The sequence below is a fragment of the Phaseolus vulgaris genome, chromosome 10, assembly GCF_000499845.2.
Source record: "Phaseolus vulgaris cultivar G19833 chromosome 10, P. vulgaris v2.0, whole genome shotgun sequence".
NCBI lineage: Eukaryota > Viridiplantae > Streptophyta > Magnoliopsida > Fabales > Fabaceae > Phaseolus > Phaseolus vulgaris.
Window position 1 is genome coordinate 39,940,792 of NC_023750.2, and position 14,475 is coordinate 39,955,266.

Consider the following 14,475-nt stretch of genomic DNA (forward strand, 5'->3'; position numbering starts at 1 on the left):
ATTTTAATATCTTTAAAAATTGGATTGATCAATCATTTTGAAGGAACAAAATTGAATTATCCATCTAACAAGAAGTGAATGAATGTTAATAAGTGAAAAGTAATTTGATTGTCTTAAATTACCATTTACTTAATGGTCATAACAGGATTTTTATATAACTCGTCATCAAATTAATATTATCATTTCATTCTCGTAAATTAAAATGTTTACATTAAAATTAGTCAAAATTTTAAACATGTAATAATTCATAATCTAATAATTTTTCTCGTCATGATGAGATTTTGAAGCAAAGTCTCTTCTTATATTATCGTACCCATTTTCACTGTATGACTATAATTCTTGCGTAAAAGCTAACTTTTTTCAATAGCTATTATCCATACGTAATTATAAAAATATGTAATAATGTTGATACTTCGTTACAGATGAATAATTACGAGACGCAATGGAATCGGCTTTATAAAACAATCTACTTTTTCCTTTTCTAAGTTTTTTCAAGGAAAGTACAAACTTTCCCGTAGAGAAGGGTTTATGCTAGAACTACCGAACAAGAATAGCAATTGTGTGACTGGTGCAAGTTTTTCTATCTCTTTGTCTTTGAAATAAAATTTATTTCTATTCTTGTTCCCATATTTAATAGCTATTTCGTTCCTATTTCAATTGGGGTTTGAGATGCAGTTATAAGCAGTAGAAGTTAGCCAGTGTGATGTCTAGACTGCTAAAGAAACGCTTTAATTTATGCATGCTAATCTTGAAGACATACTCTTATAAATAGGGTTGAAAACACTGATTCTAACAGTGTAATCACCGTGTCCATGTACATTAATTTCTATGATATATTTTGAAGAAAACAAAAAATGGAAGTAGGATAGAAGCACAATAAGAAGTAAGGAGCTAAGGGAACTTCATGAGACTACTAAAAGAGGCTTCCTTCACATATATGCTCTTATTATGGAGTTGCCACATTTTCCTTTGCCTGTGGAGCAATTTCTTCTCCATCAATTCCAGGTTCACTGCCAGGTACTTCCAAGCTTAGCAGCACGTCCTCCCACTTCTTAGCAGGTCCCTATTTAACAAAACAAACCCAGTTACAAGGACTAACGAGAGAAATATAGTATGGATTGGTAGCTGCATAATACTTGTGAGGAAAAATATATATAAGAAAATAGTCTAAGGTTTTAGACCATGTATGATAAGTTTATAACTTTTACTGCTTACTATGATTTTTTGTGGTTGAATGTGTGAAAATTATTTGAGAATAAAGACTATGAACTGGAAGTGTAAAACTGGTCCACACTTGACCATTAAACTTAATCTATAAAAGTATCACTCAGGTAGTTCCGCCCTCACTTACCTTCCATGAAAGATCTTGAGCCATGCAATTCTTGATCATTTCTGTGAAAGCTGGAGTTCCGTAGAGTGCAAGGGCCCTTTTGATAGTCTTTGCTATAGCATCAACATCAGCAGCATCCACAGCTTCACACTAGAGCAAAATATTGAAAAATAGGATAGTAATGGTTAGTGCTTAGAACTTCATACTAATGGCACACTTGCAGATTATGAACTGACGGAAGATATTACTTCAACATTGAAGGAACCCATCTGAAATCCAGTGAAGCCTTCTTCGACAGTATCAACTAATCCACCGGTTGAGGAAACAATAGGTACCTAGCACAGTGAAGAATAGAAGTTGAAGAAAAATGTAAAGGCTGGGAAATGTTACTGCAGGAAAGAACACTAGATATGAAGGATTGTCAAAGCAGGAATTATACTGATCCATAGCGCATAGCTTGCAACTGAATGAGACCACAAGGCTCAAATCTGCTAGGAACCAATATAAAATCAGCACCAGCAATTATCATGTGGGCTAGGGGAACATTGAATTTTGCCACTCCTCTGGCCTTGTCAGGGTATGATATTTCAAGTTCCTGAAGCTGTTTTTCCATTTGTTTTTTTCCTGTTCCCTAAGACAACAGCAAAAACATCCTTGAATGAGATTTCTTGTTCCTTTTCTTATGTTTGAAGGGTTGAGAAATTGTGTTTACTTTGTTTTTTCATTTAATACTTACTAGGGCTACCAACTGAACATTCTCCTCGATAAATTGTGGAATGGCTTCTGCAAGAATATCAGAACCTTTTTGCTCTTCAAGCCTACCAATGAAACCAATGAGAGGAATATTTCTGTCCACTGGCAATCCAACTTCTGCTTGGAGGGCTTCTTTCAAAAGAGCCTTTGCTTCCAAAACCTAAGTAGGGGAATTTGTTATTTATTCATTTCTCTTATGAGACATGAGACATTAGGATATACTTTAACTCTTAAAAAAAAGTTCTTACTGTTGAAGCATCGTATTTGACGGCTATATACTTGTCAGTGGATGGATTCCACTCCTGAACATCCATGCCATTCACAATTCCAATTAAACGATCTTCATTTTTGCGAAGGATGTTGTCCAGTTCCACTCCTTTATCTGGACCTGACAATAGTTCTTTAGCATAGTTTGGACTAACAGTTATCACAAACCATGATTCTAAAATTCCAGCTTTCATCCAATTGATTTTCCTTCCAATCACTGGTTTAACATGCCTGCAATATTTGAACATAAAGTAGTTAAATTTTTTAGTTGTCTGCAATGGTTACAATTCGCAACTTATGACAAACATACCCATCAATAAAGTCAAAGGAGCTTTTAAATTGGTCAGGGAGATTTAGAAGTGCATAGTCTGTGAATGCAAATCTTCCTTGGTAAGCAATGTTGTGGATACATAAAACAACCTGGTAGTAGCAGCAACCAAAAGAAAATTTGATGAGCTTGTAAGTTGATCATAAATGTTAAATGAGGTTCTTCAAAAGTGGTTTATGCCTAACTCAACCAGCTTGTGATGGTGAAGACTGTTCTTACTTATGTCCATCACTTGGGCTTGGTATCAAGTAAAGTGATTTAAGTCTAACTCAATCATGTAAAAGGATTGTCTGTACTCATATTATATTGACACTATCTTTAGTCAATGTGGGATTTAGATTTTTTCTCAATAAAGGCAAAATAACCAAATACATAATAGCACTATAGAATAACAAGCCAGTGTGATTTAGACCTACTCGAGCATTCTTAAAGATGCCTACTGACTGGTACATAGTTTTCAAGTAGCAGGGGAGAAGGGCGGTGTGCCAATCGTTGGCGATGAAAATTACATCTTCACCTGCAAAATAAAAATTTAAACGTGATGCACAAAAGATCCTCTGTTGTTGTGAGCTTTGAAGAACTTCATTTATGACCTTAGTCCATACCATATGGTCCAGAGAAATATTTACTGGAATTGAGATTCAGAACCCTTGGTGCTTCCAAAGCTGCCTGGAGATTAATCAAAGAGAAAAAAATAAGGAAAAGGGAAGGGTATACATTAGATGTAGATGAGTTATTATAAAGAGCATATATCACTATATCCATCATATAACTCATGCAACTCTGCAAGTAGCCTTCTTGTTCTCAGAACTTCATATTACTACTTATAAACATGTTGCAAAGAGAATATTTCCTGTGGCAAACTACATTTCTTATAATCAATTAAAATGTGACACACCGCCATGGAAATGACTTGATGTCTAACATTCTATGAAGCTGTTACAACAGTGAAACCCCCCCTCCCAAGTTAAAACGTATATCTCAGGACAGTATAGTAGCTTTATTATGATCTTTTCTGGTTGTAAGTAATAGGTTTCTACTGAAAGCTTTATAGAAACTGCGAAAATCTGTGAACAGAATTCTTGCAATCAAAAGATACGATATAGAACCTGGCAAAATAGACTAAAACGTAGTTGGTTGTCTTCATAATCATCTCCTGTAGTTAGTCCATAAAGTTTGGTTCCGGTTTTCCCCCAGACCTGGAAGTTCAGTCACTAATAAGTATCTGAAAGCAAAACAGCATGACAGAAAAATTAGGAAGTATTCCAACCTTTGAAAGAAACAAAGGGTGATCCACAAAGACACGATCAACTCCCCTCTTGTAGCAATGGAAGTAGCGAACCTTTTCAGTTCTGTCCCCTACTTTCAGCTGCAATAAGCAGATCACAATTGGGTGAAAACCTCTTCTATCAACCTAAAATTGAAAAGTCAAGAACATACCTCAACTACAACACTTGTATCCCAGGCATCTTTGTATTGGTCGTAACGTGGCGCGATAGTCATAACTCGATGTCCATAAGCCTAGAGAAGGACTAATTAGAGAGAGTTTTGCTCTCAAAAACTCCAAATATGCCAATTAATAAAACAATAACATGAAGCTTACTGCTAATGCTGGTGGAAGACCCCCAAGAACATCTCCTAACCCACCAGTTTTGCTCCATGGACCCACCTCCATTCCAACAAAAATCAATTTCATGCCACATATGATTTCACCTTTAGGCTTGACATTCTTGCCTTGAAGTCCCTTCCTCGTAGCTTTTGAGTTGATTTTAACTGGGGTCCTGTTTCTTAGCTCATCCACCGGGTTCAAAATTCTCAGTCCATTATGAGTATTGGTCTGCTTTAGAGATTTAAGCCCCATTGTCACTGCTTTAGACTCATATGATGCAGTTGGTCCATGGTGGACATGAGAACTTCCAGAGACCAAGTTACTTGAAGCAGTCAAAGTTGCCATTTTTGGTACCTACCGAACAAAAAAAATTCTTACTTACCCAACTGAAATAATTTTGTAGCAACACATTTGTACTCAGTGTTATGAGCTCAAAGCTCTTAGCTATTCCATATATTCAAAATGGTAGCATCATTGCAATGAAAAGACAAACCATATTTTTCAAAAAAACTTCTTGAATTATTAAGAACAATCCACACTTGAAAAAATGGCACATCAAACCCAGATGACTGAAAAAAGGGAAGAAAATGAGAAATGGAACAACTAACCAGGCAATGAAGCACACACAGTTTGGGAGAGAGAACTGATTGAAGTTTGTGAGATTTGAAAGACCAAGTTGCAAGGTTAATCAGAAGTATAAAGCATTGGAATGAAAAATTATCATTAAATTCTTGAATTGCTTCTAAACACTGCACTGGCAGATGCAACATTTGTAGTGTAGTATATTACACGTGTCAATCACAGATTGATTCTCGTGTACTGCATGGCTTGGACACCTCAAATATTATTGGTGGTGATAATTAACATCCATCAAAATAAAAGAACTCTAACTTTACAAGTCTGAATAATAATATTTTAATAACATTTATTTTATTTTTTAATTTAAAATTCTAATATACATTATTATATTATTAAAATATATTGATAAGAAAATCTATATTTGTTTTGAAAAAGGGTCAAATAAAATATTTTTCAATATTATTAGAGGCTTGCAGAGTTTTGAGATTTTAGAGAAATTTTGTGGGGCCATGATGCTTTGAATAATTGGAATATGCCCTCGTACAGACAATGAAGTCTTAAATAAAAAAACATTTTTTTGGTGGGATTTGATAATTAATAACATTTTAGAGTAACCTTTTTTTTTTCTTTTCATTAATGATTTCACGGGTTAAATCACTAACTCATCATGTTGGTTGTCATTTTCCTCTTGTGGTTTGAGAGTTTGTGTCCGTCAGTCCATCCATGTGCTGAAAAAATAAGTGTATAAAAATAAATATTAAATTTAGGATTAACTCTATGTAAATATTATAAAAACTTCCACAAAAAAAAACTCTTAACCTTATCTTAAGGAGTTAATGTGCATTTTTTTTAATTTCTGAACCGACTACTTTAAATAGGTAGATACAAAAAAGCAGAATTCTTTTCTAAATTTTGTACTATATTTTTATACCTTACCTGTTTTTTATTCTTTAAATTTTATAATTTCCAAAAAAAAAACAATCACTTTTCATTAAAATTTATCTGTAAAAAATAAAAAAAAAAAATAAAAGGCTTCTTTGTCTTTGGTTTTGATTTGTTTTTGGGAAGATGTAAAATGATTAAAAAAATTCTAGGTCGGTATAGGGCAAAGCTAAACTTGAAGGGTGTGAAAGGTGAAAGTGTGGTGTCAAAATAATAGAAACAAAAATAGCTAAGAGCCAATATTCAAGTGGGAACATGTGCATCAATTGGTCTTTATTGGACAAAAATGTCTTTTTGCCACCATATTATTATTCCAAGTATCTACCACATTACTATTTTTTATAATTTGTCTTTATGAAAATAATAATAATTACTTTTAGCAGAATTTTTTCTTTAAATGTATAATTTTCATTTATAAAATTTAAAGTGAAAACTTTTTGTAATATTGTTTTACATATAGCTTAACTTTATTTTAGAGCAATGTTATGTTGAATAACTAATCATTCATGATAATTGATGACATGATAATAAAATGATAAAAAATTAAATAAATATTAAAAAATGTATTGAGCAATAATAATAAATATATAATAATATATTATGGACGGTCTAAAATTTAAGTAATTCACCTTGTAACACTCGAGTCTAGGATGACAATAGAGAGGTGTGTATATGAATTTGTTTTATTTTTTTTAGTCTTTGCTTTCTAAGTAAAACTTTATATGCATTTTTGTTTTTTTTTATATTTGATAGATATGAAATTTATGTTTTTTTTTTATTCTAATCAGGTAATAATAGTATGCATACCTTTACAGACAAAAATATTTATTAAATATTTTTTGTTACAAAAAGTAAAATCAAGGCAAAACAAAACTATTTTATCAAGAATTTAATGTTAAAAAGACATATACTACTTGTTCTTACAAGGACCAAGAACACTAGAATCAGGTTGACAAGATTAACTCTTATACAAATCTTCCGAACTTTGGGCTGGACTCTCTCGGTCTCTTCTTGGACTGGATACTCTGGGCTTCTCCTCACATTGGGTGCTCTAGGCTTCTCCTCAAGGTAGATGCTCTCGGCTTCTCTTTCAACTAGATGCTCTCGGCTTCTCCTTCAGCTAAGTGCTCTCAGCTTCTCCTTCAGCTAGGTGCTCTCGGCTTCTTCTCCTCACAGGTGGGTGTGTGTACCTGCAAGGCGCTCCGATGCCAAAGTCAGATATAGTTTTATGTTCATCAGATAAATGAAATCTTACTTACCTCTTGAGTTGAACCTCTATTTATAAGGCTCTCTTATTGGGCTTAAGAGTTACTTGGGTCTTTTCTTTTTGCACTTAACATTTTGAAAACACACACATGTATATTTGGGCCCATCTTATGGGCTTTGCTATAATCACTAATTTAATTTTACTTATTTAGTTTTTATATTTAACCTTTCGGTTGAGACTTTCGGTACAACCTTTCGGTCGAGACTTTCGGTACAACCTTTCGGTCGAGACTTTCGGTACAACCTTTCGGTCGAGACTTTCGGTACAACCTTTCGGTTGACCTTTCGGCCTAGACAGTACACTAGCCCCCCAGGCATGAGGATTTGAAAAAGACGTTATGCCTAATGAAAAGGACAAATTTTGTATTTAATACCTTTCGTATCAAAGTATTGCCTTGTTTCGTGTACTTTTCTTGATTATGCCGATTGACATGACGAGTTATAATTGTGATATCGTAACGCTTCGTTTGGAAGGGTTTTTGTTTTTATTGATTCAGAAAGATTGAACTGAATACTCTCAAAAGGTATAATGTCTTCTTCAAGCTCTGTTTCCATTTCTGATGAATTTACAGAATTTTTGGACATGAATAACGAGGCTATCAGGAAATTTATTGAGATGAATGAGGATATTCATTCAATTGTTTCATCTGCCATCATTTCTATTGTGAAGAATAAAGCTAGTAGTGATATGAGTTCAAGTGAAGAAGCTATATATCTTGAAGCTGAATAAAGAGTTGGTTGAATCCAGCAAGAGTCTTGAATAACATAATTTTTTCTTTTTTTTTTGAAGATGTGTTTATCTTTCGGATTTCCTTTCGGCCTATAACTTGTTGAAAATTGATAACAATTGTTTGAAGGCGTTTACCTTTCGGATTTCCTTTCGGCCTATAACTTGTTGAAAATTGATAACAATTATTTGAAGGCGTTTACCTTTCGGATTTCCTTTCGGCCTATAACTTGTTGAAAATTGATAACAATTGTTTGAAGGCGTTTTACCTTTCGGATTTCCTTTCGGCCTATAACTTGTTGAAAATTGATAATTGTTTGAAGGCGTTTACCTTTCGGATTTCCTTTCGGCCTATAACTTGTTGAAAATTGATAACAATTGTTTGAAGGCGTTTACATGTTGGATTTTGTGCATACTAGTCCCAATGCTTCTTCTCGTGACATGTTCTCGTAGGCTACTTTTCCTTACAAATTCGGTGATTGAGCTTGCTAGTCGGACTTTACTAATTGGCAAAGCAATAAGAGTAGAGACTAAGGATGTTGTTTCTTCTTTTGAACTTGAAAAATTGAAAAAGGAAGCAACTGAATCAAATGAGAAGATCAGATCCTTAACTTCCCAAGTTGAAGAGTTGTCTAAGGCTAAGGATTGTTATGAAGCCGAGAAAGAGTCTTTGAAGGATGAGGTTACTAAGTTAACGGCTCATAAGTTATCCCTTGACGATGAGATTCAACGATTGAAAGGAAACTTCGCTGATCTTTCTGCAACGAAGAAAGCTGAAGCTGAAGCTGATAATAATCTTCGTTTAGAATCTGTGATAAACTAGTTGAATTCAAGGGTTACTCGAGCTAAGGGTTATGTTGTTCAGCAACACAAGTTGGGTTTTGAAAAACCTCTCCAGCAACCCGAGTATTTTTAAAAGATTCCATTGGATGCTGGAAATTTCGATGTGGGCAAAGATTTTTATAATGACGAACTGATGCCCATCAGTGAAATTCCTTATGAAGAAGATGAAGATGAAGATGGTGGAGCTGATGATGATAGGCATGTCGGCGCCGAATAGCTTGTTTTAGTTTGTTGTTTTGTAAGAACTCCCAAGTAAAGTTCCAGGGTTCTTAACATGTTTTGTCCTAGCCACTTGATGGTTATTTTGGATGTATAACATCAAGTTATATATAATATTTTACTTACTTAGCACGAAACTTAATCGCTTGCTAGTGAATAATATTATTTAACATAAGTATGCAGAAAAGATAAAATTAGATGATCTAATATAACCAATTTATCCAGTTCCACCTTTTGGATTTTAGTATTTGGTTTTAACTGATTTATTTTTCCAACCTAAGATAAATTCATCTTATCCTTTCGATTTTCAAGTATAAAATTATTTAAATACTTTGCAACCTGGACCTTTCGATTTTTGAGTTTGAACCGAAAATAATTGTCTATGAACTTCCTAATTAAAGTTCTCGGTTTTTCTAGTTAGAGACCAATTTTGACTATTTTTATAGGTTTGAACTTTTGACCTTGATACTGATACGCCAATGTTTATTTAGACTTCTCGGTTTTGTCTTAAGACCTCTCGGTTTTGTATTAGAACCTTTCGGTTTTTGTTTTGTGCCATGCAAAAAATGAAACCTCTCGGTTTTTGTATTAGAACCTTTCGGTTTTTTGATAAGAGCTCTCGGTTTTTGTTTTCTGCCATGCAAAAAATGAGACCTCTCGGTTTTGTATTGGAACCTTTCGGTTTTTTTATAAGACCTCTCGGTTTTTGTTTTCTGCCATGCAAAAAATGAGACCTCTCGGTTTTGTATTGGAATCTTTCGGTTTTTTGATAAGACCTCTCGGTTTTTGTTTTCTGCCATGCAAAAAATGAGACCTCTCGGTTTTGTATTGAAACCTTTCGGTTTTTTGATAAGACCTCTCGGTTTTGTTTTCTGCCATGCAAAAAATGAGACCTCTCGGTTTTGTATTGGAACCTTTCGGTTTTTTATAAGACCTCTCGGTTTTTGTTTTCTGGCATGCAAAAAATGAGACCTCTCGGTTTTGTATTGGAACCTTTCGGTTTTTTGATAAGACCTCTCGGTTTTTGTTTTCTGGCATGCAAAAAATGAGACCTCTCGGTTTTTGTATTAGAACCTTTCGGTTTTTTGATAAGACCTTTCGGTTTTTGTTTTCTGGCATGCAAAAAATGAGACCTCTCGGTTTTTGTATTAGAACCTTTCGGTTTTTTGATAAGACCTCTCGGTTTTTGTTTTCTGCCAACCTTTCGGACTACAACTTTTCGACTTCTTAAATAAGAACTCTGTTGATTGAGATTTGATTTGAATGAAACACACTCGAGAGAGGGATTTCACCTGGAGTGAAAGCATCTTGATCCGAGAGGCTTGAAATACGAGATACACTCTCGGGAGGGATTTTACCTGGAGTGAAAACATCTTGATCCGAGAAGCTTGAAGAACGAGATACACTCTCGGGAGGGATTTCACCTGAAGTGAAAACATCCTGGACCGAGAGGTTTGAAGTACGAGATACACTCTCGGGAGGGATTTCACCTGAAGTGAAAGCATCCAGGACCGAGAGGTTTGAAGAACGAGATACACTCGGGAGGGATTTCACCTGGAGTGAAAACATCTTGGACCGAGAGGTTTGAAGAACGAGATACACTCTCGGGAGGGATTTCACTTGAAGTGAAAGCATCCAGGACCGAGAGGTTTGAAGAACAAGATACACTATCGGGAGGGATTTCACTTGAAGTGAAAGCATCCAGGACCGAGAGGTTTGAAGTACAAGATACACTCTCGGGAGGGATTTCACTTGAAGTGAAAGCATCCAGGACCGAGAGGTTTGAAGAACGAGATACATTCTCGGGAGGGATTTCACCTGGAGTGAAAACATCCTGGACCGAGAGGTTTGAAGTACGAGATACACTCTCGGAAGGGATTTCACTTGAAGTGAAAGCATCCAGGACCGAGAGGTTTGAAGTATGCGAAGCATTGATGGATTTAACAGTTTGACTCTTCATATGAATAACTTCTTCATTAAGTGTTTCAATCTTGAATAAGACTTTCTTTATACATGAAAAATCATCCTTGACCGAAAGGTTTTACATACAATGATGAGTGTTTAACTGCCTTGAACTTTGTCTGCTCCTTATCCCTCCATCTCTAACAAAGCGTTTCAACTGCCCAACTTGAATCAATTATTCAATTCTATCTTTCAAAGCTACACATTCTTCTGTATGACGACCATGATTCTTGTGGTATTGGCAATGTTTACGCTGATATGCTCTTTTTGAAGTTCTTTCCTTCTTTGGTGGTGGGATTATCTTTACTGCCATTGCTTATTGTAAGATTCTTGCTCCATTACTACTCAACGATGTATATTGCTGAAACTTTCGGCTACAAAATTATTCTCTTCCTTTTCTAAACGAATGTCATCCTTCTTTTTCACTTATCTTCTTATCATTTCCATCCGCCCTCGAAATTCTCTCAACTCTTCCATCTGCATAAACTTTGATGCATGTTGTCTTAACTCATCAAGATTGGTTGCCAGTTTTTTGCAAAGACTGTCGGCAAATGGTCCCGGTTTCAGTGTTGTAATCATATGATGCATTGTGACTTTCGGACTGAGATTGCGGATACTTAGTGCTACCTTTCCAAAGCGCTCAATAAATGTTCTTAGGGATTCTCCCTTTTCTTGCCTTATATTCACTAAGGCAATTGATGTCAGATGATGTGGTCGGCTTGTAGCAAAATGAGCTCCAAACTTTTTTACTAAAGTGTTGAAACAATCAATGGATAACGGTGGCAACTGAGTAAACCAACTCAGAGCCCTTCCCTTCAAATCTTTTCTCATTATGTACCCTTTGGTGGATATGTGTTCTTGGTTGAACAGTTTCAAATGATGTGTTTAAAATCGTCTCTTCATTCAACTTCCTTTTCATGTACGCATTCTCCGCCCTTAACATACTTAACTTTTCTTCATTTCTTTTCTTTAGTGTTTCGAACTCTCTTTGTAACTGCATGAGCATAGCCATTGACATGGAATTTTGATTATCTCTTTGCTCCCCAGATTGCTCTCCACCTTGTTCTTCTCTTTGATTCATCTTGTCTTCAACCTTTTTCAGCTACTTCTCGGCCCCACGGTGGGCGCCAAAATGTTCTTACAAGGACCAAGAACACTAGAATCAGGTTGACAAGATTAACTCTTATACAAATCTTCCGAACTTTGGGCTGGACTCTCTCGGTCTCTTCTTGGACTGGATACTCTGGGCTTCTCCTCACATTGGGTGCTCTAGGCTTCTCCTCAAGGTAGATGCTCTCGGCTTCTCTTTCAACTAGATGCTCTCGGCTTCTCCTTCAGCTAAGTGCTCTCAGCTTCTCCTTCAGCTAAGTGCTCTCGGCTTCTCCTTCAGCTAGGTGCTCTCGGCTTCTTCTCCTCACAGGTGGGTGTGTGTACCTGCAAGGCGCTCCGATGCCAAAGTCAGATATAGTTTTATGTTCATCAGATAAATTGAATCTTACTTACCTCTTGAGTTGAACCTCTATTTATAAGGCTCTCTTATTGGGCTTAAGAGTTACTTGGGTCTTTTCTTTTTGCACCTAACATTTTGAAAACACACACATGTATATTTGGGCCCATCTTATGGGCTTTGCTATAATCACTAATTTAATTTTACTTATTTACTTTTTATATTTAACCTTTCGGTTGAGACTTTCGGTACAACCTTTCGGTTGACCTTTCGGCCTAGACAGTACACTACTAAATACTAAATAACAATGAAAAAAATTATAATGTATAAATTTTAAAATAAAATATAAATAAAGTTAAAATGTTTTAATAATTTAAAATGAAATAATATATACATTCTCTGGACATTAAGTATTATTTATACCAATTTCTATGTATGATTAATTTAAATATTTTTATTAGTATTTAAATAAATATAAATAATATCTATATGAATTTATTTAAAGCTGTATTTTCAAAAACTTTTTAATGATGTTCAATAAAACTGTACTAGACATCATAAGTTTCTTCACAAGTGATAAAAGTTTATAAAGAGAATATTCCTTATTTTAAAATCACGCGAGAAGAAAAGAAGAAAAAATTTATTTTTTTGTTACTTTTTTTTATCTATTTCCATTATATTTTGTAGATAATAAATCTCACTTTAAAATATGTGAATTATATTTTAGATCCATATGAAAATTTGAAAAAAAAAAATCAAATTTATCTTATCAAGACAGATTTTTATAAATTATAATTTAACTTACCAGTTGGATCAAACCTAAATAACCAAGTTACAATGATGAAACTTTCCCATCATCCAAAACCTCCAAATTGCATAGTGTTGACATGCAAATGGACAAAATCCTAAACAAGTTGAACCACAGACACACCAGAACACCAGAGTCCATGTGATGTGACTCGTGAGTTGGGCTAATATAATAATTTTTTACCCTTAGTTTGAAAGAAAGAAAAAAGCAAAATTTCCCTAAACATCTGTATTTTTTCTATTTTTTTCATTTCAATAATATTATTTTTTACCAAATAATATTTTTTTTTTTCATTTTGAGGTGGTGGTGATTGTTTATGATGGGTGTTTGACCTTCTAAATATGTTATAGAGTGTTGTGTATTTTTCTTCGTTTTAAAGTGGCAAGGGTTGTTTGTGGTGGTTGATTGTAATGGTTGATGACGTTTGAGGTAAGTTTTCTAATATTTTTTACTAGTGGTGTTTGTGTTTTTTTTAAATAGAAGCTTTCTTGTTTTGCATCATTATGCAACTTGATATCTCAGTTATGTTTACAACAATCATTTGTCAATACACGAAAAAAAATGTTATTAAAAAAAGAAAATAAATAAAATACCAAAATATGGGAGAACTAGACCAAAACTCATATTTTAACATTTTGTATTTTGCTTATATTTTCATTAAGGAGATTTTTTTTATTTTTTTAAATTAATTTTATTATAAATATTAATATTTTGTTGTGGATGTAAAATGGAGTTGGGTGTCAAAATATAATCACCCTAACAAAAATGATATATAGGTAGACTATATCTATTCATAAAGAATTCTAAGAATAGACTAGATGGTAGCTTATTATACCAATGAAAAGGTTCTTTGTGAATAAATAATAAATTAGTCAACTTATCAGCACACGCATTTCCTTCACGAAAAATATGAGTAACCCTAAACTTGATTTCTCCACAGTAATTAAGTCAAGTATTCCATCAATTACGAAACATCCAAGGAACATTGGTCCTAGCAGTAAACGCAACATAAACTAAAGCAGAATCACATTCCAGTCAGACATTAGTAAGCCTCATCTTTTGAGCTTCCTCCATAGCATGGATAACCCCATAAAACTCAGCAACCAGAGCAGTCTGAACTTCAAGAAGTGGTGATTGTGTTTTTGTTGGCTTATTTTTTTCATTGTTTTCGAAGCCATAAAATCTAGAAAAAAAAAACCAATAAGATTAAAAAATGGAGTATAAAATTCAAAAAGAAATTATCTTCACACTATGAACATCAAATACAACGAATCTTCTTGTCAACTCTCTCACACACACTCAAATGATGGAACAACTATCTCTCAAAACGGTACGAGAAGAATGAGAAATTGTTGCGACTAAAAGGGAAACATGGATTAGCTTTCGAAAAATAAA

General features: G+C 34.3%; 2 protein-coding genes across 2 annotated transcripts; both read right to left on the reverse strand.

Annotated features, from left to right (window-relative positions):
• Positions 1-708: 708 nt before the first annotated feature.
• Positions 709-5,133, reverse strand: LOC137819351 (granule-bound starch synthase 1, chloroplastic/amyloplastic-like). The gene is made up of 14 exons (XM_068623162.1): positions 4,896-5,133; positions 4,282-4,641; positions 4,119-4,199; positions 3,949-4,047; positions 3,788-3,877; positions 3,284-3,347; positions 3,095-3,195; positions 2,661-2,770; positions 2,332-2,581; positions 2,067-2,243; positions 1,770-1,961; positions 1,579-1,665; positions 1,352-1,480; positions 709-1,063 (listed from the first exon to the last, which is right to left on the reverse strand). Exons 1-14 carry the CDS (start codon positions 5,055-5,057, stop codon positions 947-949), a joined length of 2,019 nt encoding a protein of 672 aa, XP_068479263.1. The 5' UTR covers positions 5,058-5,133; the 3' UTR covers positions 709-946.
• Positions 5,134-11,251: 6,118 nt separating this feature from the next.
• Positions 11,252-11,656, reverse strand: LOC137818053 (uncharacterized). The gene has a single exon (XM_068621275.1). It carries the CDS (start codon positions 11,654-11,656, stop codon positions 11,252-11,254), a length of 405 nt encoding a protein of 134 aa, XP_068477376.1.
• Positions 11,657-14,475: the final 2,819 nt, after the last annotated feature.